This window comes from Anolis sagrei, chromosome Y (assembly GCF_037176765.1).
Source record: "Anolis sagrei isolate rAnoSag1 chromosome Y, rAnoSag1.mat, whole genome shotgun sequence".
Classification (NCBI taxonomy): Eukaryota; Metazoa; Chordata; class Lepidosauria; order Squamata; family Dactyloidae; genus Anolis; species Anolis sagrei.
Genome location: NC_090035.1, coordinates 72592904 through 72615298, shown reverse-complemented (window position 1 = coordinate 72615298; position 22395 = coordinate 72592904). Strand labels below are relative to the sequence as shown.

Genomic DNA, 22395 nt, shown 5'->3' with positions numbered 1-22395 from the left:
TGTTAAATTGATAACCATGTATTTGAACTGCTAGGGACAAAGACATGCCACTGCACAAAAAATATACTTAGCTAGCATACTTTTAAAATGTTTCTTTGAAGTTGAAATTGAAATTTCAGTTGCCCAAAACATATACTGTCCCTCTTAGTTTAAAAATATGCACTCAGAGACAAAAACAAAGTCTTCTTTAAAAAGTAACACATCTTGTTTACTCACAAATTCCTTGTATTATTTCAGCATATAGGCACATTTAGAGATAGGATGTAGTTTCTCTATGTTGAGAACACAGGGCATCATTCTTAATCAATAGTCCAAAGTCTTTAAGTATACATCTTAAGAAAGTCCAAACTGTATAACTGTACTCACTGCTTCTCAAAGCAAATATTTAGTAAACTGTTCTTGCATAAGTCCAAATGCAGACTGCTTCCATTGAAATCTAAATGCATACTGCATCCACCTCCACTGAAGTCTAAAGCAAACTGCTAACATTGAAGTCCAAAAACATACTGAATAACAAAATTGAGTCTTGAGTCTAAACATGCTCAGTACAGTCACATGACTGTAGACCCTCCCACACCAAAGAGGTCAGTGAAACTGGAAAATCATTATATACTGTATATTCTGGTGTATAAGACTATTTTTTAACCCAAGAAAATCTTTTCAAAAGTCAGGGGTCGTCTTATACGTGGGAGTAGTCTTATAGGTGGGAGTAGTCTTATGCGCGGGAGTGGTCTCATGCGCAGGAGTAGTCTTATACGCCGGGAGTCGTCTTATAGAGCGGGTGCTGAAACTTCCAATCGGATTGGAGAATCTGTGGTTGCCGCATATGGTGGGGGGAGCTAAAAAATGGCAATGCCCGCATTCCTGCAGTATGCAGCGACTGTATGAAAGCATTAAGGGCGATGCTGTACAAGTACGGTAGAAGAATATCCATTCATCAGGATTCGTGGACTTAATGTGGTCCCGATGGTTCGGTGAAGAGGCGCCTCACCGGGAAGATGTAAGTGAAGGGCGGAGCAAGCTGCTGGTGTCCAGGGTGCTCTGGGTATGGAAAAAAGAGATAGAGTGGCTCTGGGCCCAAACAAACACACCTCTTTTACCTGTCTGATCTGCTCCTCTACCTCTCAGATCTTGCTCCTGAAGACTGCAGTGAAGTGGTGCAGGCGTGCATGTGCGAGATCTGAGAGGCAGAGAAGGAGGTTACAGTAATAGGAAAATTACTATATTGAAATCAAATCTGATGCTTCTTAAATTTTTATTTGGTGTGAGTTGGAAGAGGGGTAGTCTTATATGGCAAATATATTCCAAATTCTATATTTTAACTGAAAAAGTTGGGGTTCGTCTTATACGCCTGGAATATACGGTACATAGAATACAGGTTAGCAAATGTAGTACCTCGATGATGTTCCCTTAGGCCTTCTGAGAATTGCTTATTCCTGTTGTGAATGCTGATCTATCAGTTGATGCCCCTTGTGTTTTTTGCAGATGTTGAGGTTGATGTAGATGAGCTGAACCAGGAACAAGTAGCTGACCTCAACAAGCAGGCAACCACTTATGGCATGGCGGAGGGAGACTTTGTCCGGTAAGATGTTTGTGCTTTCAGCGTTGTCAAGCCTTCTATGCTCAGTCTTTTCTTCTATAAGTTGACATGGTTTTGGGGTGATCAGCTTGGATAATAAATCGTGTTATCCAGCCTGCAGACAAGTATTCTTGTGGTTTCTGGCTTCAGGAAGCTTACCTGCAGACGAAAAAAGTGGAGTGGAGGTAGTCAAAAGATTGGTTGGTATGAACCAATTAAAGTTATAAATGCTCTCTAAAGAAGTGGGTATTGGAGAGTTTTTTCTCCATCTTTCTTGCTTACGAATAATAATTTAAGGTGTAATTCAGTGAAGCTGAATGGTGAGAGACTAGGAAAGACCAAAGGATATTATGTTATGGCACATAGCTAAACCATGGAATTTGCTGGCACAAGATACAGCAGTGGCCACCAATATGGATTGCTTTGAAAGAAGATGAGTGAAATGCATGGAGAATACGGCTGTCAAGGAATTATGAGTCAGGGGACTATGTATTATCTCTATTATTATTTTAGCTGGTATATTTCTGAATGCCAGTTGCTTGGAAACACAAATGGGAGTGTGCTATGTCCCTTGTGGTTATGCTTGTAGGCTTCCCAGATGTGTATCTAAATTGGTTAATGTGTGGGAAGAGAATGCTGACTTAGAGGCTTGTTTTGGTCTGTTCCAGAATGGTGCTTATGCCTTTATGAGTGGTTTTCATCCATGTTGGCTAAATAGATTTTCAGAGGCATGTGTGCAAATTATTTTTTTTCATTCACATGGTATTTCTTGCTTGCCTTGATATTAAAAGCACACAGGTAAAATTTTGCAGTAAAATTGAAATCATAGGTAGTCCCCGAATTACAAACATACGACTTACAAACAACTGATTGTTAAGAATGGGGTGAGACAACAGGAAGTAGAGATATCTATCCCTATGATTGGAAATTCATTCCTGAAAGAGTTATCACGGGGTAGAGGTCTCCACTGAAGCTTTATCACAAATTCCTTTTTCCTCAACAAGCCACATTTTGCAAAATCCAATTCTCACAGGGACAGAAAGTGAGGTGACATCTTCTGAACAGGGGCACAGAAAGCAAAAGAAACATCACAGGAGTGCTAACCTGCCTATGCTATCCAAAGCTCAAAAATTAGATATTTTTGGCTGGAATTGCACTTAAAATGTACCTGTTCCAACTTACATACAAATTCAACTTAACAACAATCTTACAGAACCTATCATATATACTCGAGTATAAGCCACGTTTTTCAGTCCTTTTTTAATGCTGAACCCCCCCCCCCCCAGCTTACACTCGAATCAAAGTTATTTATTATTTTACTCTGTTATTATTAGTTTTATTCCATTTCTTATTTTACTCTATTTATTATTATTATTATTATTACATTTATTATTTTACTCTATTATTACTGATTTAGTATTTTTCTCTTATTGCATTTATTATTTTACTCTATTGTTACATTTAGTATTATACTCTATTATTATTACATTTATTTTTTACTCTTATTATTTTTATTACATTTAGTATTTTTCCTGTATTTTTATTATTACATTTATTATTTTACTCTATTTATTATTATTATTATTATTATTATTATTATTATTATTATTAGAAACACAAGATGAGTCCACAGCAAACAAGATCACTCTGCTGATTGTAATACTACTACTACTACTAATAATAATAATAATAATAATAATAATTTTTATAACATTTATTATTTTACTTTATTATTATTATTACATTTATAATTTTATTCTATTTATTATTATTGAAAGGATACATAAGCACATTTAGATTGAAGAAGGTTAGAATAATAGTTTAATCAGAGTTGGACAGTCATATCTTAAATTACACTTATATAAATATTCAAAAACATTTAACCTACGGATGCCTTAATTAATATAATTTTATTGGTATCAATTTTTATTTTTAAATGTACCAGTAGCTGCTGCATTTCCCATCCTCAGCTTATACTCGAGTCAATATGCTTTCCCAGTTTTTTGTCTTAAAATTAGGTGCCTTGGCTTATATTTGAGTTGGCTTATACTCGAGTATATACGGTGTCTTGTTCATAAATTGAGGACAGCCTGTACAACTTTTCAAAGGTTAAAGACATAAGCATAACTACATCAGGAATAAACAGATCCCTTCAGCTATGTTGCAGGTTGAAACTCTGCTTATATATCTTTTCCCTCTGATCCCTGTTTTTCTTCTGAAAGGATGTTGAGGAAGGACAAAGAGGAGGCAGAAGCCATTAAACATGCCAAAGCCTTAGAGGAAGAGAAAGCCATGTACTCGGTAGGTAACATTTGGGAGCCATCCCATATTTATGTTTTGTTGCCTCCTCCCTAGGGGAAAGAAACAGGTAATCAGTGCATAAATCCTTTGATTTCCTCAGTGCATTTATGGCTAGCTGGGCCAAGAGACTCCCTTTGGCTAATGCTGAGAGATGAATCTCAGTCCTGGTCCAAGTCCACCTGGGATCTAGGTGGAATAGTCTCTCCTTCAATACTAGGATGAAATTTTAAGGCCTTTGCTGTTAACATAGTAACCTCCCTGATATCCCCATCTGTTTTCTTTTCAAGGGTCGCCGCTCTCGGCGACAGAGGAGGGAATTCCGAGAAAAACGTTTAAAAGGAAGGAAAATCAGTCCTCCGAGGTAAGACTCTTGATGATGGGGAACTCACCTGGCTGATGTTAAGCTGAAAATGTTCATCTCCATTGCTGCATGAGGAGTTTTGGTGCATCCCTCACTGATGGAAGTGGACATCCTGAAGGAGATTGGCTTTCCTCCTCTCTTTCCTGCAGGAATGTCTTCCATTGTTCTCTGTTCTTATTTCACTAAGAGTGAAATTTGAATTAATCCTCCCATGTGGAGTTCTGGTGACCTGGGTTTTCTGGACTCAGCCATCTTCAGCATATGTCCAGAAAACTGACTTAGTTGGCTTTCTACTCACCTAGAATTAATGTCTTTTTTGTCCTCCTTACCTTATCATTTCAGCTATGCTCGGAGAGACAGTCCCACCTACGATCCCTACAAACGGTGAGTGGATATAGAATCATAGAATCATAGGGTTGGAAGAGACCTCATGGGCCATCCAGTCCAACCCCATTCTGCCAAGAAGCAGGAAAATTGCATTCAAAGCATCCCCGACAGATGGCCATCCAGCCTCTGTTTAAAAGCTTCCAACAAAGGAGCCTCCACCACACTCCGGGGCAGAGAGTTCCACTGCTGAATGGCTCTCACAGTCAGGAAGTTCTTCCTAATGTTCAGATGGAATCTCCTTTCTTGTAGATTGAAGCCATTTTTCCACGTCCTAGTCTCCAGGGCAGCAGGAAACAAGCTTGCTCCCTCCTCCCTGACTTCCCCTCACATATTGATCATGTCTCCTTTCAGCCTTCTCTTCTTCAGGCTAAACATGCCCAGCTCTTTAAGCTGCTCCTCATAGGGCTTGTTCTCCATACCCTTGATCATTTTAGTCGCTCTCCTCTGTTAGGTAGTAGTTGCTACTATGTGTATCTTTGGATCCATCCTGTCGGGTGGTGCAGATTTTTATTGGTATCCAAGAAAATACTAGATCTTGTTCAATGCATGTATAAATGTATTTGTTGTATTCCAAGGCAGGAAAGCACCTCTGCACTTAACACACACACACACACACACCAGTCCAAGATAAAATAGCAAGCAGTTTTTTGAAGCAATTTAGCAAAATAGTATCAGAAACCAAAGTCCAAAAATCAGAGATAATCTACAAAAAACAAGGTACATGAGTAGCATTCAAAAACCAGGAATACAAGAGCAGAATAAATCCAAAACATGAAATTCAAGAACGATCCTCAACACTTGGAAGCACGAAACACGAACAAACAGGAAAATGTGAACATGGCACTAGAAATAATTTTGACCTGACAGGAGTTCTATCCTCAGTCTCCAACGTTGCTTCCACTGACCAATGATGCTGTTGGCCTAGCTAATATATGCAGAAAATTGTGCCTTCTCCCCTGGGAAACTGATAATGACTTTTTTGCTAACAAGCGACTTGTCTTTCAAACTTTTTCATGTGAAACTCTATGTTGATGAAACATAAATCTTTTCTCTAATTGTTCATTAGTCTGTCCACCTGGACTTCCATGATCATCCTCTGAGCTCAGTTCTGTTGCAGTGTGGCCTTCAGAAAGAGACTGTTCCTTTTCAGGACCTAAAAATCACTAGGTGCTCCAGCTGACCTGCAGACCCAGAATCCCCTTTGTCTACAGGCTGACTAACAGGCCCAGAATCCCTTGTGTCAACAGGTTGACTAACAGGTCCAGAATTCCCAGAGAGATCAGGTGCAGGCACAATCAGAGGCTGAACTACAACAGTATTCACATATTCTGCACACATATACACACACCACTGAGAGGCAGATAAGTCAGGTTGGTCTGGAAGGACTCTACCTTACCAGTTTAGTGTGTGGCTCAAGTCACACATTTTGTTCCACTTTATAATCACTTTCTGCTGTTGCCAGTGCAGCATGAAATTCAGCCTATGTGTGGCTCTTCAGAAGCCATGAAATCTGATGGAACACACTGATGTAAGGGAGCAATTCATGACCCAACCTGGCAACATCTAGCACAGGAATGGGTAGAGTGTAACCTGTAGGCCACTTGCGTGATCCTCTTCTTCCAAATCATTTAACACAGTTGTTAGTTCATATTTGCTTTGTACATTCTGTTGCCACTTTGTGTGCTACCCTGAGTCGCCTTTGGGCTGAAATGGGGGGGGGGGGGGGATAGAAATGATGTAAATAAATAAGTAAATAAACTATTAATAGCCACAATGCATTTGAAGCTGACACAAACCCACTTTCCTGCTCCACTGTCTGTAGTGATACTCTTCCTTCCTCCCTTCCTCAGCTCGCCCTCTGAATCTACGTCTGAGTCCCGTTCCCGCTCTCGCTCGCCTTCCCCGGGCCACGAGGAGAAGATCACCTTCATCACCAGCTTTGGGGGCAGCGATGAGGAAGCGGCCGCCGCTGCTGCCGCCGCAGCCGCCGCCACTCAAGCCGGAGGAACTCCTAGGAAGGCTGTTTCCCTTGGCAAGGCACGCTCCGGCCAAGTGCAGCAAGGCAGCGCTGCGGCAGGTCATAGCGCCTCCTCCCGGTCGGTAATTTTCGCGCCTGCTTCGCTTTCCCAAACCTTAAAGCAGAGACCATCCCGGGGTCAAAAGGTTGATTTCTTACTTTTCCCTCATCCTCCCTGACCATATTGGGGATTGGCACTCCCGTTGGTCACTCTTCTTGACCAGTCCCCAGCCAAGTCGCACTTTCATTGCTGAGTCTGGTCAGAAAAAACCCAGGGAATTCCCCCCTTTCCTGTGAAATGCTGAGAAACTGAGGGTGGTTGTTGTATGGGTTGTCAAGGTGGGTGGGGTCAGCTGGGGAATGCATTGTGTACCTCCAATGAAAGCAACAGGTGCGTGGTTTCGTTGTGAAAGACTTAGAAGGCCAGAGGCCCAGCGAAGCAACACTGAGTTTATATGGGCTCTGTTTTCCCATGGGCTGGAATGCTGGTTTACTGCAAGTTGAAATTTAAAGTGCTATGCTAGAAAAATCCAAATGCTATGATATTGTTCTGTTTAGGGCCCCCTGGTGGTGCAGCGGGTTAAACCGCTGAGCTGCTGAACTTGCTGACCAAAAGGTTGGTGGTTCAAATGTGGGGAGTGGCGTGAGCTCCCACTGTTAACCCCAGCTTCTGCCAACCTAGCAGTTCGAAAAAATGCAAATGTGAGTAGATCAATAGGTACAGCTCCTGCAGGAAGGTAGCTGCGCTCCCTGCAGTCATGTTGGCCACATGATTTTGGAGGTGTCTACGGACAACGCCGGCTCTTCAGCTTATAAATGGAGGTGAGCACCACCCCACATAGTCAGACCCGACTAGACCTAATGTCAAGGGGAAACCTTTGCCTTTTATGGTTCTGTTTGTCTTTTTAAGGCTGAGCTGTCATATTGTAGAACCTAAGAAAATATATAGTGGGTAAAATGGCACAAGAGTTGTTAAAATGAGTAGTGATAAAACAACAATAAACAATAAATAACAGTGTCCTTGTCGTTTACCTAATTTGTGGGTTTTCCTTGGGAAAACCTGTTCCTATGCACAGTTTCCACTTACCCTTGGGATACTTCAACATATTGTCTTTCAATTAGCTTTCCTTTGTAATGAAGGATAATTTTAAAAAAATGTGCACTCCATTTCTAAAATGGGATTTGGTGTACTCAGACACTAAGTGGATATAGTTTTTGGCTCAAGTCGTTCACAGTGAGATCTTGCAGGAAACCAGTACCCCTCTTGCCTTCTGCACTCGACTTTGTCTGGCATTGTGTTGGGTCCCTGGCCTTCCAACTTCCATTATTGGGCTTGATGAAGAGTGATGATGGGAAATGGGAGTCAGGCTTATCTGGCTCCGCAATTGTGGTTGATAATTTAGAAATGCTTCTCTGCTTACGGAACCATCAGCTGGTCTGAGATTTGCCCACGTTGGGGTATCCTCGCATGTGTCCTCAGCCCCCTTTCCCCCTGCACTTTCCAGGCATCTTGACATCTGTGTGAATAGCCAGCATCGTGTCTTTACTCTTTGTAGGCGACGCTCCACCTCGTCCTCATCCTCCACATCCTCAAGTTCTTCCTCCTCAAGCTCCCGGTCCAGTTCGCGGTCTCACAGGGCCAGTGGGTACCACAGAGCTAGTCGCTACGGCCGATCGCGCAGCCACAGGTACTCTCGGTCCCGAAGCAGGAGCAGGCGGTACTCTGCAGGAGGCTCAAGGGATGGCCACCGTCACTCCAGGTCACGCTCAACGGAACGGGGCTGGCGATATGGCTCCCGCCGGAGATCTAGGTAGGTAGATTTATAGAAAATATTTATTACTTTGTATAAAAATGCACATGGATTTTTTAAAAATTAAAACTATTTCTTTCTGCACAACCCTGTATTTTGTGTACCCCTCCTGTTTACTTTTCTTCCAAATTGATGGTTTTTGCACAAATACCAATTTTGCAAAGAACACGTTTTTGTATACTTGAACAAATGACACCAGTGTTGCACAGTGTTTCTGGAAATGCTGAGCTGCTTTGTGCAAACAAAACCACATATACTTTCTGCACAGAATAACTGCCTGAAATGCTTTTGGGTGCAGAAATACCAGGTGAAGACTGAGCAAAACTGCTTTTTCCCCCCTCTTGCAACAGTTTATTATTTTTATAAATTTTGATTTCATGTATTGGGCAGTTTGCTTTATATTGTACTGTATTGAATTTATCTGGGAAATTTGATTTATAGTATTATTTTATAGATTTATATTTTACTGTTCTTTCTTCTGTACACATAATTTAGATTGCATACCTTTGGTAGGACCCACTGTTTTTGCTTGTTAGGCTAGCACTCTGTCTACTTTCTGTATAGACCTTCTGTATAGACTTTAAACATGTATGTTTCAATGGGCATTTGCAAATGATCAGGCCCTATCTATGATTGCCCAGACCTAATTGACTGTCAGATTGAACTTAGCATTTTACCCCCAGCCTTGGCCCTATAATTTGTTTTTGCACAAGCCCGTGCCCAGTCCCTGCCCTCTCTAATTTTGATATAATATTTATTTATTTATTTATTTTCCGCCCTATCTCCCCAGAGGGACTCAGGGTGGATTCCAAACATAAACATTCATTGCCCGAACACAACAGTACATCCATAGTAATGAAATTTGGCAACCCAACATATAAACACAAATTATGACTTAACTAAAATTAAATTTTAAAGAAACGTAACCTATTATATCAGACATAAGACAAAACATCAAACATTGAACAGAAGCATCAATTTTCCATTTCTTTGAGGGCAAATAGAGTGATATGCCCATTATATTCCTTACTGTAGTTATTGAGGTTGTCTTTGATTTATTTTATGATTTTTTTATACTTTACTGTTTTAATTATTTAATTAGATTGTTATATGTCTGTTGTGTTTTTAAATGTGTATTTACTTGTTCAACTTTGTTATTATTGGGCTTGGTTCTGCTTGTAAGCCACTGCCAAGTCAGGGGAGATGGTGGCGGGATATAAAAAATTGTTGCTATTCTTATTCTTATTATACTTTTAAAACACTGTATACACTGATGGCACTATATCATCAAACCTTCATGATAAGGACAACCACAATGACCAGAATGTATTCCTCCTCCTTCAGAAGCCATTCCCGGTCTGGAGAACGCTATCGGTGGAGCAGTGGCAGAGGAGGGAGGCACTGGAGCAGCAGCCGAAGTAGCCGGAGCGACAGCGAGATGCGAAGCCGTAGCCGGTCAGCGTCTCCAGCGCGAGAGAAACAGCTGAGGCCTCCGGCTTCTCCTGCAGTAGGGGAAAAATTGAAAAAGTGAGCATGTGAATGGATATCCCCTCATTGGTTCTCCTGATTTTCTCATTTTATCTCAACAGAGGATTGCAGAGAACTTGGCCTCTTTTGTCAGGTTTCAGAGTCCTAGTCAGCATTGTAGCCAAATAATTAGCAGCTGACCAGTGGCCTGAAAGTGTTAACCTTCTGCAGGTGACCTTCTTGGGCTCTTTTTGTAGCCACTTTGTAGTTTCAGCTTGGAAGAAGATAAGAAGGCTGAGAGAAAGTGTAGGAGTCATTATTTGTGCCAAATCCGCTTGCACAGTTCCCATTGCTGTCAGAGGGGAGGTGGGTTATGCTTGATTTTATTTGTTTTCCCCTGCAGAATATAACCCATGGGAGCATGACTTTTATCGGCATTACTGAGAGAGCACCCAGTCATGGTGCTTTGGCATGTCCAGGAATAGAGATTTGAATTGATTGCCAGCCAGGGGATAAGCCTGAAAGTTCAATTGTTGGGAGGCGTGTCCATTAGCAAAATGGCTGGAATGTTTCTCTGCACTATCTACTGCGGTGGTTCTCGGCCTGTGGGTCCCCAGATGTTTTGGCCTTCAACTGCTAGAAATCCTAATAGCTGGCAAACTGGCTGGAGTTTCTGGGAGTTGTAGGCCAAAACACCTGGGGACCTGCAGGTTGAGAACCACTGGTCTACTGCATCATTTATCATCACTAATAATTATGCTATGGCAGTAATATGTGTTAGCATCTGCCACTTAAAAAACCAACCCAACCTTGAATCTTTTGGAAAAATGGCATTCACAACCTTTGTGAAAAGAAAAAATGGTGTCCATATCCTTTTGGAAAATGTGAATCTCGATGAACATCTGGAGACTACCTTTTGAAAACCACTAGTCAAGGAGAGGCATGACCTTGTTAGAAGTCAACCCTTTGAAAAGTGATGTTCAGAAGCATTCATGTAATAGCACACAAGTAAATCGGGTGTTAAACTGATAAACCATGTCTTTGAACTGCCAGGGACACAGACATGCCACTGCACAAAAAAACCCAAACATATACTTAGCTAACAGAGCTTTAAATGTTTCTGTAAAGTTGAAGTTGAAATTGCAGTGGCTTAAAAACGTATTCTCTGCCTTGAAACCTCTTAGTTTAAAATATGCACTTAACTTGTTTATTCACAAACGTTTTGTATTAATTCAGTATATAGGCACGTTTCTTATTCATTCAATTACAGATAGGATGTTGTTTCTCAGTTTTGAGAACGCGCATCATTCTTAATCAATAGTCCATAATCCAAAGTCTTTAAATATACATCTTATGAAAGGCTGACTGTACTCACTGTGTAACTGTACTCACTGCTTCTCAAAGTAAACATATACTAAACTATTCCAAAAGACATCTGCTTCCATTGAAGTCCAAAAGCATACTGCATCCACTTCCACTGAGGTCTAAAGCAAACTGTTAACATTGAAATCTCAAAACATACTGATGACAAATGGAGTCTTGAGTCTGAACATGCTCAGTAATTACATGTCTGTAGTCCCACCCACCCCAAAGAAGTACAGTTAAACTGACAAATCAATATATACATACAATACAGGTTAACAAATATATACATTAACAAAGAAGTAGTGAAGGCTTGGAGGGTTGCTGTTTCCAACAGGATTTATATCTGATTCTGTCCCTGATAGAATTGGTTGGTGCTGTGCTCTAATCGGTCCTCCCTTTTCCTTTTCCAGGGCTGAAACTGCTGGTGGTAAAGAGACAGGAGCTGCCAAAGTCAGTAAGAATTTAAACCTCACCTTTTAAATTCCCATCAGTACAGAAAAAGACTCGGGGAAGCAATAGCGGTGCAGGAAAAGTGTGTTTTTGGGCAGATGTACCTGGTTCCTTCAGACTTTAGTCAGAGGGTAGATGGAGATACAGTCAGATTGCTGATGGCTTTTCTAAACTTGAAAACCACCTGTAAATTTGGTCGTTGCTGGGTTGGATGTCAAAGAGTGGTATTTTGCAAGTTGGGAGGAGGTTTTCCCAAGCAAGGTAAAAGTTAGATTTTTTTTCTCCATGTATGGACAATAGGCGTACGATTCCTCACCGTATTTCTGCATGATTACTGACTTTAGCAATTTTGTTATTGCAGTGAAAATTTTGCACCAAATGCTTGAAAATTCCCCCTGGGGGAGCATTTCCATCACCTTTATTATTAATATTATTATTATTATTTTGTCTCCCAAGCCATTTTAAGTTCAAGAAGCTCCTTAAAAAAACAAAGTTTTTGGATCCTGTTAGGACAGTGTTTCTCAACCTTCCTAATTTTGTGGCCCCTTTATATAGTTCCTCATGTTGTGATGACCCCCAAGCATAAAATTATTTTTGTTGCTACTTCAGAACTGTAATTTTGCTGTTGTTATAAATCTTAATAGAAATATTTGATATACAGGATATATTCTCATTCACTGGACCAAATTTGGCACAAATACCTGATACGCCTAGATCCTGGTGGAGTTGGGGGAGATTGATTTTGTCATTTGGGAGTTGTACAGGGTGAAGCAGCATAAATTCCTTTTTTCAAAACTTAATAAAACCATTGTATGAATCAGGATTTTTTATTTATTTTTATAATGTAGGCGCATACCTACATAGTTTTTACGTAGTTTTGAAGATCAAATTAGGTAGGTGATGTCCCCCATTCTCCATTCTCCATACACTGAGTAAACCGATTTCTGGCATTTGTCACGACTCTTGCCAGCATAGCAGGCGTTATGTTGGCAATTTCTTCCTGGATGTTGGTCTTGAAATCTTGTAGGGTCCTTGGACGATTCACAGAAACACGGGATTTCAAAAAACCCCATAGAAAAAAACCACGAGGGGCCAAATCTGGAGAGCGGGCCGGCCACTCCAAATCCGTTTGAAAAGTAGGCCTCAACAGCAAAAGCATGCTCCTCACTGTCCCAACGCATGATGGTGACTGAACTGTGTCAGGACAAAACTTTATACTCCCGCCTCTCGAACGAGACCACTAGCGCTCCGATATGTCTTCAACCTACTGAATGGCGCGCATTTAAAAAAAGGAAGTTTTGCTGCCTCACCCTGTAGTTGCAGTTCACCTACAATCAAAGAGCATTCTGAACACCACCAACGATAGAATTGAACCAAACTTGGCACACAGAACTATTAACAGTCTCTGTGTTCTGAAATGGAGTCTGAAATCTCAGCAGTCCCAGATTTGGTGATGCAGTCTGCAGCCCCTCCCACAACCTCAAGAAACAGAGTAAAGGGAAAGCTGCATACCAAAACATACATATACAATACAGTAAGCAAACAGAATCAGATACAAAACAAACTACTAGTGGAGGCTTGAAGAAGGTTGCGATTTCCAACAACAAGTGCATGTATACTCCTCTGTGTGAGAGAAGTTTGAATTCCTTGATTGAATGCTAATGAAACAACTCTCAAATAACATTATGGGGACTTAGTATTATTAACAGTTCTATTTATGTGAGCAAGGCTGCCCCCAGAGGTCTAGGATGTATTTTAAGCCATGGTACAACTGTAGGGTGTTGTGTGTCTGGTACCTTGTAGAAGTGGAGCTTGCCTGTTGGCTTTTGAGGAGTCTGCAGGTGAATACCCTTTTTTAATTTTTGTATTTGTTCAAGCTCTAAGCCATAACAAGCTCACGTTAGGTTAAAAAAATAGTAAGCAAACAGTAAACAAGAACAGGGAGTGCGATCAAAACCACAGATTCATGCTTTGCAGCCATCACTTAATCCAAGGAAATGTTGAGCACGTCGGTGTTTCCAAAACACTGCCTTGCTTTCGCCAGGGCTAATGCAGAAGTAGCTGATTTTGTCAGATTGTCAATAAAAGCAATCCAACTCTTCAGCAACTCAGGGAGGAAAAATAGACAACTCTGTTTTAGGACATCAGAACAAGTACTGCAACAAATCCCCACTTCTCCCCTTCTCTACAAATATATGTAGCACCCAAAAGTATCCATTCTAAGCCCATTTTCTCCAAATGATTGTCTTTCAGACCCATTGGATTAGGGCTGGCATAATACTACCTTATATACTCGAGTATAAGCTGACCCGAATTTAAGACGAGGCACCTAATTATAACAAACTGGGAAAATATATTGATTTGGGTATAAGCCGAGGGTGGGAAACACAGCAGCAGCTGGTAAATTTCAAAATAAAAATAGATACCAATAAAATTACATTAATTGAGGCATCCATAGGTTAAATGTTTTTGAATATTTACATAAAACTGTAATTTAAGACAAGACTGTCCAACTCTGATTAAACCGTTTTTCTAATCTTCTTCAGTGTAAATGTGCTTATGTATTTTTCCTATAATAATAGAGTAAAATAATAAAAGTAATAAATAATAATAATAAAGTAAAATATTGGAAATGTAATAATAACTTGTAATAATAGAGTAAAATAATAAATGTAGTAATAATAGTAGAGTGAAACTCCAGGACACACATAGAATATTGTGTCCAATTCTGGGCACCACAATTGAAGAGAGATATTGACAAGCTGGAAAGTGTCCAGAGGAGGGCGACTAAAATGATCAGGGGTCTAGAGAACAAGCCCTATGAGGAGCGGCTTAAGGAGCTGGGCATGTTTAGCCTGAAGAAGAGAAGGCTCAGAGGAGATATGATAGCCATGTGTAAATATGTGAGAGGAAGTCATAGGGAGGAGAGAACAAGCTTGTTTTCTGGTGCCCTGGCTTCAAACTACAAGAAAGGAGATTCCATCTGAACATGAGGAAGAACTTCCTGACCGTGAGAGCCGTTCACCAGTGGAACTCCCTGCCCCGTAATGTGGTAGAGGCTCCTTCTTTGGAAGCTTTTAAACAGGCTGGATGGCCATCTGTCGGGGATGCTTTGGATGCAATTTTCCTGCTTCTTGGCAGGGGGTTGGACTGAATGTCCCATGAGGTATCTTCCAACTCTATCATTCTATGAAATAATAATTGTAATAATAATAATAACAATGAGTTAAAAGAATAAATTAGTAATAATAATAAACAGAGTAAAATGATAAATTACTAACAATAATAGAGAAAAATAATACATTAATAATAATAGAGTAAAATAATAAACGTAATAAAAGAAATAATAATAGTAAAATAGCGTAATAATAATAATAATAATAATAATAATGGAGTAAAATAATACATGTAATAAAAATAATAGTAAAATACTAAATAACTTTGACTCAAGTATAAGCTGAGGGGAGCTTTTACAGTCTTTTTACCATATATACTAGAGTATATATGGTAATTACTTTGGAGGTATCTTGCTCCATGTCCCAGCTTTATTTCCTCTGTAAAAAGAGGGTCAGTAATCATTGGCAGTATTTTTAGTGTGGAAGGTAGGAGAGATAGTAGGTCGAGCTTGGAAAAGTTCCTTTTCCCCCCATCTCCAGTATCCAGCATGGACTATGGTTAAAAAAATTCCAAGCTCTAGTAGTGGGTTCAATCAAAGGCCAACTTTTTAGCTGTTTATCTTGATGTGGGCTCCTGGTCAGGAGCGGATATACCATTCAACACTGAGCAAAGCCAGAAAATGTATAGTGAGTCAGAGGGCTGGAGAAATATTCCAGGCTTTGAAGGTTATAGCGTCAAGACTTTTGGAATTCTGCCCTGCATGAGGCGACCGGAGAATGCCTTGAATTCCTCAGAGAAGCACAGAAGTGTAGAAGCTGAAGTAACCAACTTCCTGAGATGAATGCAGTTTTTGCTGTGGCCTGTTTTAAGTGCATCTTTCTTGCACGTTGTGTTGACTGTGAAGATATTTGTCTCAGATATTTAGGAGAGAGTCAGTCCTGATGATACCTGATACTCTGTTAATTTTGTAAGAGTAATGAAGTAGGCTCTTGTTTGCGGGTGTCTGGTTCTTCAGTCTAGAGGTTAACACACGAGGCCTTCAGCTTGGGGCTTCTTTCACTGAAGCTTCTCACAGCAGGGCTTCTCACACTCCGCCTTCTCATAGACTAAGGCGTACCTCACACTGTGAGGCATACCTCATAGACAAAGGCCTTTCTCCCACTGAGGTTTACCTCAGACGGACAGCTACTAAGCTACAGGCAACCATGCTTATATAGAACTGCAGGTTTTACTGAGTCATTGCATCCATTTATCCCTTTCAGTGCTTGATTCACATTTTTGTAATTCAAAATACCTAGTTAATATTTAATACTTTGACAAAGTGTTCTAAACAGGGGCACAGAAAGCAAAGCAAACACCACTGGAGTATTAACCCTTCCCTATGCTATCCAAAGCTAAAAAAAAGATGCTTTTGTTATCTGGTTGCACTATTTACAAGAACAAGGTTTCCACAACACAAAGTCCTTTATACTTCCCTTCTTTGCTTCCATGCTGGGCTTCTTCCTCATGCAGATAAACAGCATTGCTCTCACAGAGCCGCCTCTGTAGCTTTTTACACACAGTAGCCTTTATACTAGAGCTTTACACATGAAGTTAACACATGAGGCTTTCAACTTGGATTTTCTTTCACTGAAGCTTCTCACAGCAGGCCTTCTCACACTCCTCCTTCTCATAGACTAAGGCGTACATCACACTGTGAGGCATACCTCATAGACAAAGGCCTTTCTCCCACTGAGGTTTACCTCAGACTGACAGCTACTAAGCTACAGGCAACCATGCTTATATAGAACTGCAGGTTACAGAGGCTTACTAAGCTACAGGCAAACCTGCAGTGTATGTTGAGTCATTGCATCCATTTAACCCTTTCAGTGGTTGACTCACATTTTTGTAATTAAAATACCTAATTAATTTTTAATATTTCTGGCAAGATTCAAAATGTTTCAGCCTTAAGTTGTTTTAGAACTTATCATATTTAATCCAGTGCCGGATCATTTTAAAAGGGCACCTAGCTAACCCTTCTAACAAGAGCTACTTGTCAAGAGATTTGTATTGGTCACCTTGCCTGCAACACAGTAATTTTGGGGGCAGGGAAGGGGACATAATTGCTTGGAAGAATGAAGGGGAACTCTTAAAAAAGAATACTTGCCTGGAGGTTATTTTTATTCTAGACATGGTTTCATTGGGGAGGCTGGGCTGGTTGCATTGGGGAATCTGGGCTTTATTTAGATCTTTCTGCTAGTTGTCTTTCATTCAAGCCAGAGATGTTCAACCTAGTTTGCTCAAAGACTGTGTGGCTTGCTAAGAAATTCTTGTTTTTTCCTCAGCTCTTCAAGCTGATGAAAAAGCTCCCTCTAAAATACGATTATAGGCAAAAGAGCTCATGAACCTCAATGAATTCCCCATTGATTGTTGTCGTCAGTCTCCCCAGTTGTACTGGGTGACCTCTTTGTGAAGAGAGTATAGCTACTGAATCTCCTGGGACTTGAAATCTTCTCAATTTTTCCTATTATGGGGATGAGTTCTTTAGTTGGCAGAAATCCCATTGTCCTCCCTTCCAGGGTTGCATCAACATACATTTTTTTGGTCAACTTGTGTGCTTTGTGCTTCTCGAGGCTTGCCTTTCTTCGCATGTACCTGGCCACCTCCCAATGTTATTGTAGCTTCAGCCAAGAGGCAGACCTTTTAACACCTTTTTGTTTCCCTTCTGCTTATAGCCAAAACTGACCCCGCAGGAGAAGTTGAAGCTGCGCATGCAAAAGGCGCTTAACAGGCAGTGTAAGCATCCTTGGGGTGGTGGGGGTAAGGAGGGATGCAAGGCAAGGGTCTCCTCCTTCTTTCTCTTTGTTGAGTCCCACTTAGTTAATCTCTCCTTTTTGCCTCTTCAGTTAAAGCAGATAAAAAAGCCGCCCAGGAGAAGATGATACAGCAGGAACATGAGAGACAGGTAACTGGCAGCCATGAATTTACAAAGTTTGGAAAAGCCTGTTCTTTACCTCAATTAGATTGGCATGGATCCGGGATGCAGCCCTGTGTTCTTTATTATAGACCAAATGGGCAGTAACGGGAAACTAGGGAAGTGTGTAATTGGGCAACTGATGCAAGAATTGAGCTGCTTAGTCTGGGTGTATTTGTACTTTCTTATCACTTGTCCCTTTGGAGAAGTCATGTCTTATTATGGTGCAAGTCCAATGCTATTGTTGCAACCCAGAGCAGGAAACAGGACCCTCAGACAACAATTCACCACACTTGACTTCAGGAAAAACAATCCTTTTTTTATTGAAGAAAGATGAGAACAAAAATAGGGGAAATATGCAAGGTAATATGCAAGCCACAGTAAAAATCAGCAACAAGAAATGTCCATGAACAAGATCAAAAACCCACAGTAACACTGCTAAATCCTGGAACCTGTTAGCAATCCACTAACCGTACTTGAAGCATCTATGAAGCCTCTTAGGAATAAGGCCACTGGAATCAGGAGACCTGCCAAGGATGATGCTTGAATCTGGAACGATGCCTGGTCTGAAGATACATCCAGGCGCGAGGTACTTAAGGCCGAGAAATCTATTACGTGACACGCCTGCAGACTTTGTTTGCATTTCTCTCAGTCTAGCTGACCTTCGTAAACTTTGAGATTCTCCCCTGCTCTGCCAAATCTGCCCTCTCCTATCCAGGTGTCAGATTCTCTGGAGAGCTAAGACTGGGAGGAAACGGGAGTGAAAGTTCATCGCTTGGCTCTGAAACATTCTCATGGGAATTTGGACTTTCACTTTCCAAGGCTGCAGGAGTTAAGGCTGCAGGAGTTTCAATACACAAACCGTCATCTTCTACATTGCCCTCAGAATCAACATCTTCATTGGCATCAGGAAATACAATCAGAGAATCAGGTTCAGGTTCACACACAGGCTGAACCCCAACAGCTATGAAGGATCATGTTTCATGGGAAGTTCATAAGTAGGCCATGGGTGCAATAGCACATTGCTGCTCATTTGTTCTTCAGCAACTTGCTTCTAGATGTATGATGTTTCACATCCACATTTAGCTATTAGGACTAATATCCAGTGTAACCTATCTTCGTGAAGTTAAAACTCTCCAAATTGGTGAAAGGGCTACTGAGGTATAGTGGTTTGTATTGGAAATTCCATAATCTATTGGAAATAACTGCACCATAACCTTATTGAAAAGGGAAAAATGATGTCACATCGGTTTGGCAAATGTGAATCTTCATGAACATGTGGAGGCCAACTTTTGAAAACTACTAGTCAAGAAAAAACATGACTCTTCAACACATCTCCCTTTGCGAACCACCGTAGAAACTTAAGACCTTCTGGGGAGGCCCTGCTCTTGGTCGTGCCACCATCACAGGTCCGTTTGGCAGAGACAAGAGACAGGGCCTTCTCAGTGGTTGCCCCCGTTATGGAACTCCCTTCCTGGCAATATTAGATCAGCCCCCTCCCTCTTGTCCTTCAGAAGAATGGTGAAGACCTGGCTGTGGGACCAAGCCTTTGAGGCAGTGCAGTGAGGCAAAATGTTGTCCTGAGATGGTTTTTAAGCAATGTGAATATAAGTGATTTCAATGTTTGCATATATTTATGATTTTATGTCCCGACATGGAATGTTTGCCGTATATATGTTGTGCTCCACCCTGATTCCACTGCGGAGTGAGAAGGATGGAATATAAATGTTTTAAATAAATAAATAATTCATAAACATCCATGTAATGGCACACAGGTAACTCAGCTGTTAGACTGAAGAACCATGTCAACTGCCAAGGATAAAGACATGCCACTACAAAAATACATTGGTTAGCAGAGGATGGTTGTTTGAATTAGCAGCTGTAATTGCAATTGCAATCCAATCTGCAAATAATGAAATCCTCAAAAGTTAAACCTGTAACTGTGGAGGCGCAACTGTGGAATGCCAAGCTTCTTTCACTTAAGTGGGAATAACTGAACGTTGTTGGTGTTTCCTGCTGGTTGTTGTAGTTGTCCGTCAGCTGAGCACAGTATATTCTTCTCTCTTCCAGGAGCGAGAAGATGAGTTACGTGCCATGGCTCGGAAGATCCGGATGAAGTAATGCCTCTTGGGGTTTTTCTTAGCCTCGATGTGGAGTGGTGGGAAGGGAATGCAGCGGGGGGAGGGAATGAATCAGTGGTCCTTTTTTGTTGACCCCCAACTTCTTCTCTTGGCAGGGAGCGGGAGCGTCGGGAGAAGGAGCGGGAGGAATGGGAGAGGCAGTACAGCCGCCAGAGCCGCTCTCCTTCCCCACGCTACAGTGAGTGCCTAGTGCTGAGAAAGAGGAGTGGGGTGTGGACCATGGGAATCAAAATAGTGCCACAATCCTGCATGATCCACACAAGCAGAACAATGATAATCTCACCCTTCTTCTTCTTCAGAGGCCTCTCTTCCACTAGTGGTTACTTGCTAGTGGGGAGATGGAGGCATTGCAAATACAGCTGGCTGTGTCTTTGGTGCCCAGGAAAGGGAGGGATTGCAGAAGCACCTCAGACCAGTGTCTCTTCCAGATGACTCCAAAGCTATAACCTTTCCCTTCCAATATCCAATGAGCCCAGGTACCTCTAATTGTTTTCTGCAGTTCCTCTCAAAATGGCAAAAGGAACTGATGTTGCTTCATTTCCTGTTGCCATTTTGAGAGGAAGTGCAGGTGGAGGTATCTGGGGTGGTACAGGTGCCGTATTTGCAGTTTTGAATGTGCCATAAAAATCTCCAGCAAGCATGCAAAGAATGAGGAAGTACTTCATCAGTGTCACAAACGGACGGTGAAGCGACAGCTCCCCTGGTGGCCAGAATACCCTCATGAAAAAGCTGGAATGTTAAATAGCCTCCTTGTGTTTGTCTATATGTTGTGTGTCTATGGCATTGAATGTTTGCTATGTATATGTACATTGTAATCTGCCCTGAGTCCCCTGCAGGGTGAGAAGGGCGGAATATAAATACTGTAAACAAACAAACAAACAAACAAAAGTAAGCTTGGTTTGGTGGAGGATACAGCATAAACAAACAATGTTAATCAATATGATCTGTTTTATTTCTCCTTGTTCTCTTATATTTGGACTTCATGGAAAAGCAGCGTTTACACTCTCTTTCTGGGGTTATTTATTTATTTATAGTATTTATATTCCGCCCTACTCACCTGCAGGGGACTCATGGCGGATTACAAGGCACAGATACATGGCAAACATTCAATGCCTTAGACATACAACATATATAGACAGACACAAGAGGCAATTTAACATTCCAGCTTTCCGGCTTCATGAGGGTATGCTCGATTCTGGCCACAAGGGGAACTGTCGCTTCACTGTGTACTTGTGACATCGAGTCCTTGATGGAGTACTTCCGCATTCTTCTGCATGCTGCTGGAATGTTTTATGGTGTCGTAAAATAGTTAAATTAGCCTGGATAAAGCAGTACCTAAATTTCCTACTTGACATATGCAACTGTCTTTCAGGCTGCATAGGTCAACAGCAAGCTACATTATTAATGGCTGGGAGCTTACTCCAACCTGGGCTGGCTTGGAACTCACGGCCTCTCGGTCAGTAGTGATTTAATGCATCTGGCTACTAACTAGCTGTGCCACAGCCCAGTCCAGGATATGGATGTGGCAAGGCTTGGAAATGGTTTTTCAAACGACTTCCTGCAGTGCAAAGGCTACTTATACTATTCTGGGAGATTTGTCCAAAATAGTGCTTCCAGCCTTTGCTTCTGAAAGGCAGCTCCTCCGTTCCTATTCTGGATGGATTTGGGGTACCTAAGATCCCCAAAATGTATTGCCAGATAGGAAGAGGAGCATAGAACGTGTTTTAATTCTCTTTGACAGTGTCGGAGATGTGCTCTTAGCCACTGACCCTCATGTCCACTCCCACCCTTCCATTACTGCACTTGTGGAAATTCTTTTATCTTCAATACGCAGATTTCAATAATTCGGGGGGATGTAATCTAGATATGTATATTAATTATTTTTTTAAACTTTTCCCCATTTGCCTTGCAGGTCGAGAATATAGCTCTTCGCGGAGGTAAAATCTTTTTTTTAATCGCTCCATTTGCCTGGAGGTATATTGGTATTTATCTTGCAATTTGACCCGCTCTTCTACTCTTTCTAGGCATTCGCGATCCCGATCCCGGAGTCCCCACTATCGTCACTAGGGAGCGATTCCTGGTGCAACGCTGTTGGCAATCCTCTCTCTTCCTCACCACATTTCACCCAGCCCCTTGTAACCATGCTGTGAAATAATGCTGTATATTGCTGGTTTTGTTTTTAAGTTGTCAAAAATTAAATTGAAAAATAAAAAAAAACAAAAAATCTATTTACTGTATTCATATTTTCTTTCTGAAAAGCCTTTAGAAATTAGGTGATTGGCAATTAATTAACACCAGTGTGGAAGTATTTACTGAAAACAGGCAGAGTCCCCAAGTTACAAACACCAGACTCAGATAACTCATAGATAAGAACAGGGGTGAGACAACAGGAAGTGAGAGAAATCTACCCCTGGGAAGGGAAATTAACTCATGAAAAGAGTTATAA

At 41.2% G+C, this 22395-nt stretch overlaps 1 protein-coding gene across 2 annotated transcripts in view; it reads left to right on the top strand.

Moving 5' to 3' along the window:
- Positions 1–22177, top strand: part of LOC137095711 (CLK4-associating serine/arginine rich protein-like) — a 32528-nt gene extending 10351 nt beyond the window's left edge. The window contains exons 8-21 of one of the 2 annotated variants that reach the window (XM_067462510.1): positions 1486–1582; positions 3802–3880; positions 4168–4241; positions 4584–4625; positions 6479–6724; positions 8202–8456; positions 9801–9983; positions 11699–11738; positions 17570–17630; positions 17741–17799; positions 19879–19925; positions 20045–20127; positions 21862–21886; positions 21974–22177. In XM_067462510.1, the coding sequence (XP_067318611.1) occupies positions 1486–1582; positions 3802–3880; positions 4168–4241; positions 4584–4625; positions 6479–6724; positions 8202–8456; positions 9801–9983; positions 11699–11738; positions 17570–17630; positions 17741–17799; positions 19879–19925; positions 20045–20127; positions 21862–21886; positions 21974–22016 (1334 nt within the window). In that variant the 3' untranslated portion in view covers positions 22017–22177. Of the gene's footprint in view, positions 1–1485; positions 1583–3801; positions 3881–4167; positions 4242–4583; positions 4626–6478; positions 6725–8201; positions 8457–9800; positions 9984–11698; positions 11743–17569; positions 17631–17740; positions 17800–19878; positions 19926–20044; positions 20128–21861; positions 21887–21973 lie in introns of those variants that run through there. The other variant, XR_010908885.1, reaches the window with a different exon arrangement.
- Positions 22178–22395: the final 218 nt, after the last annotated feature.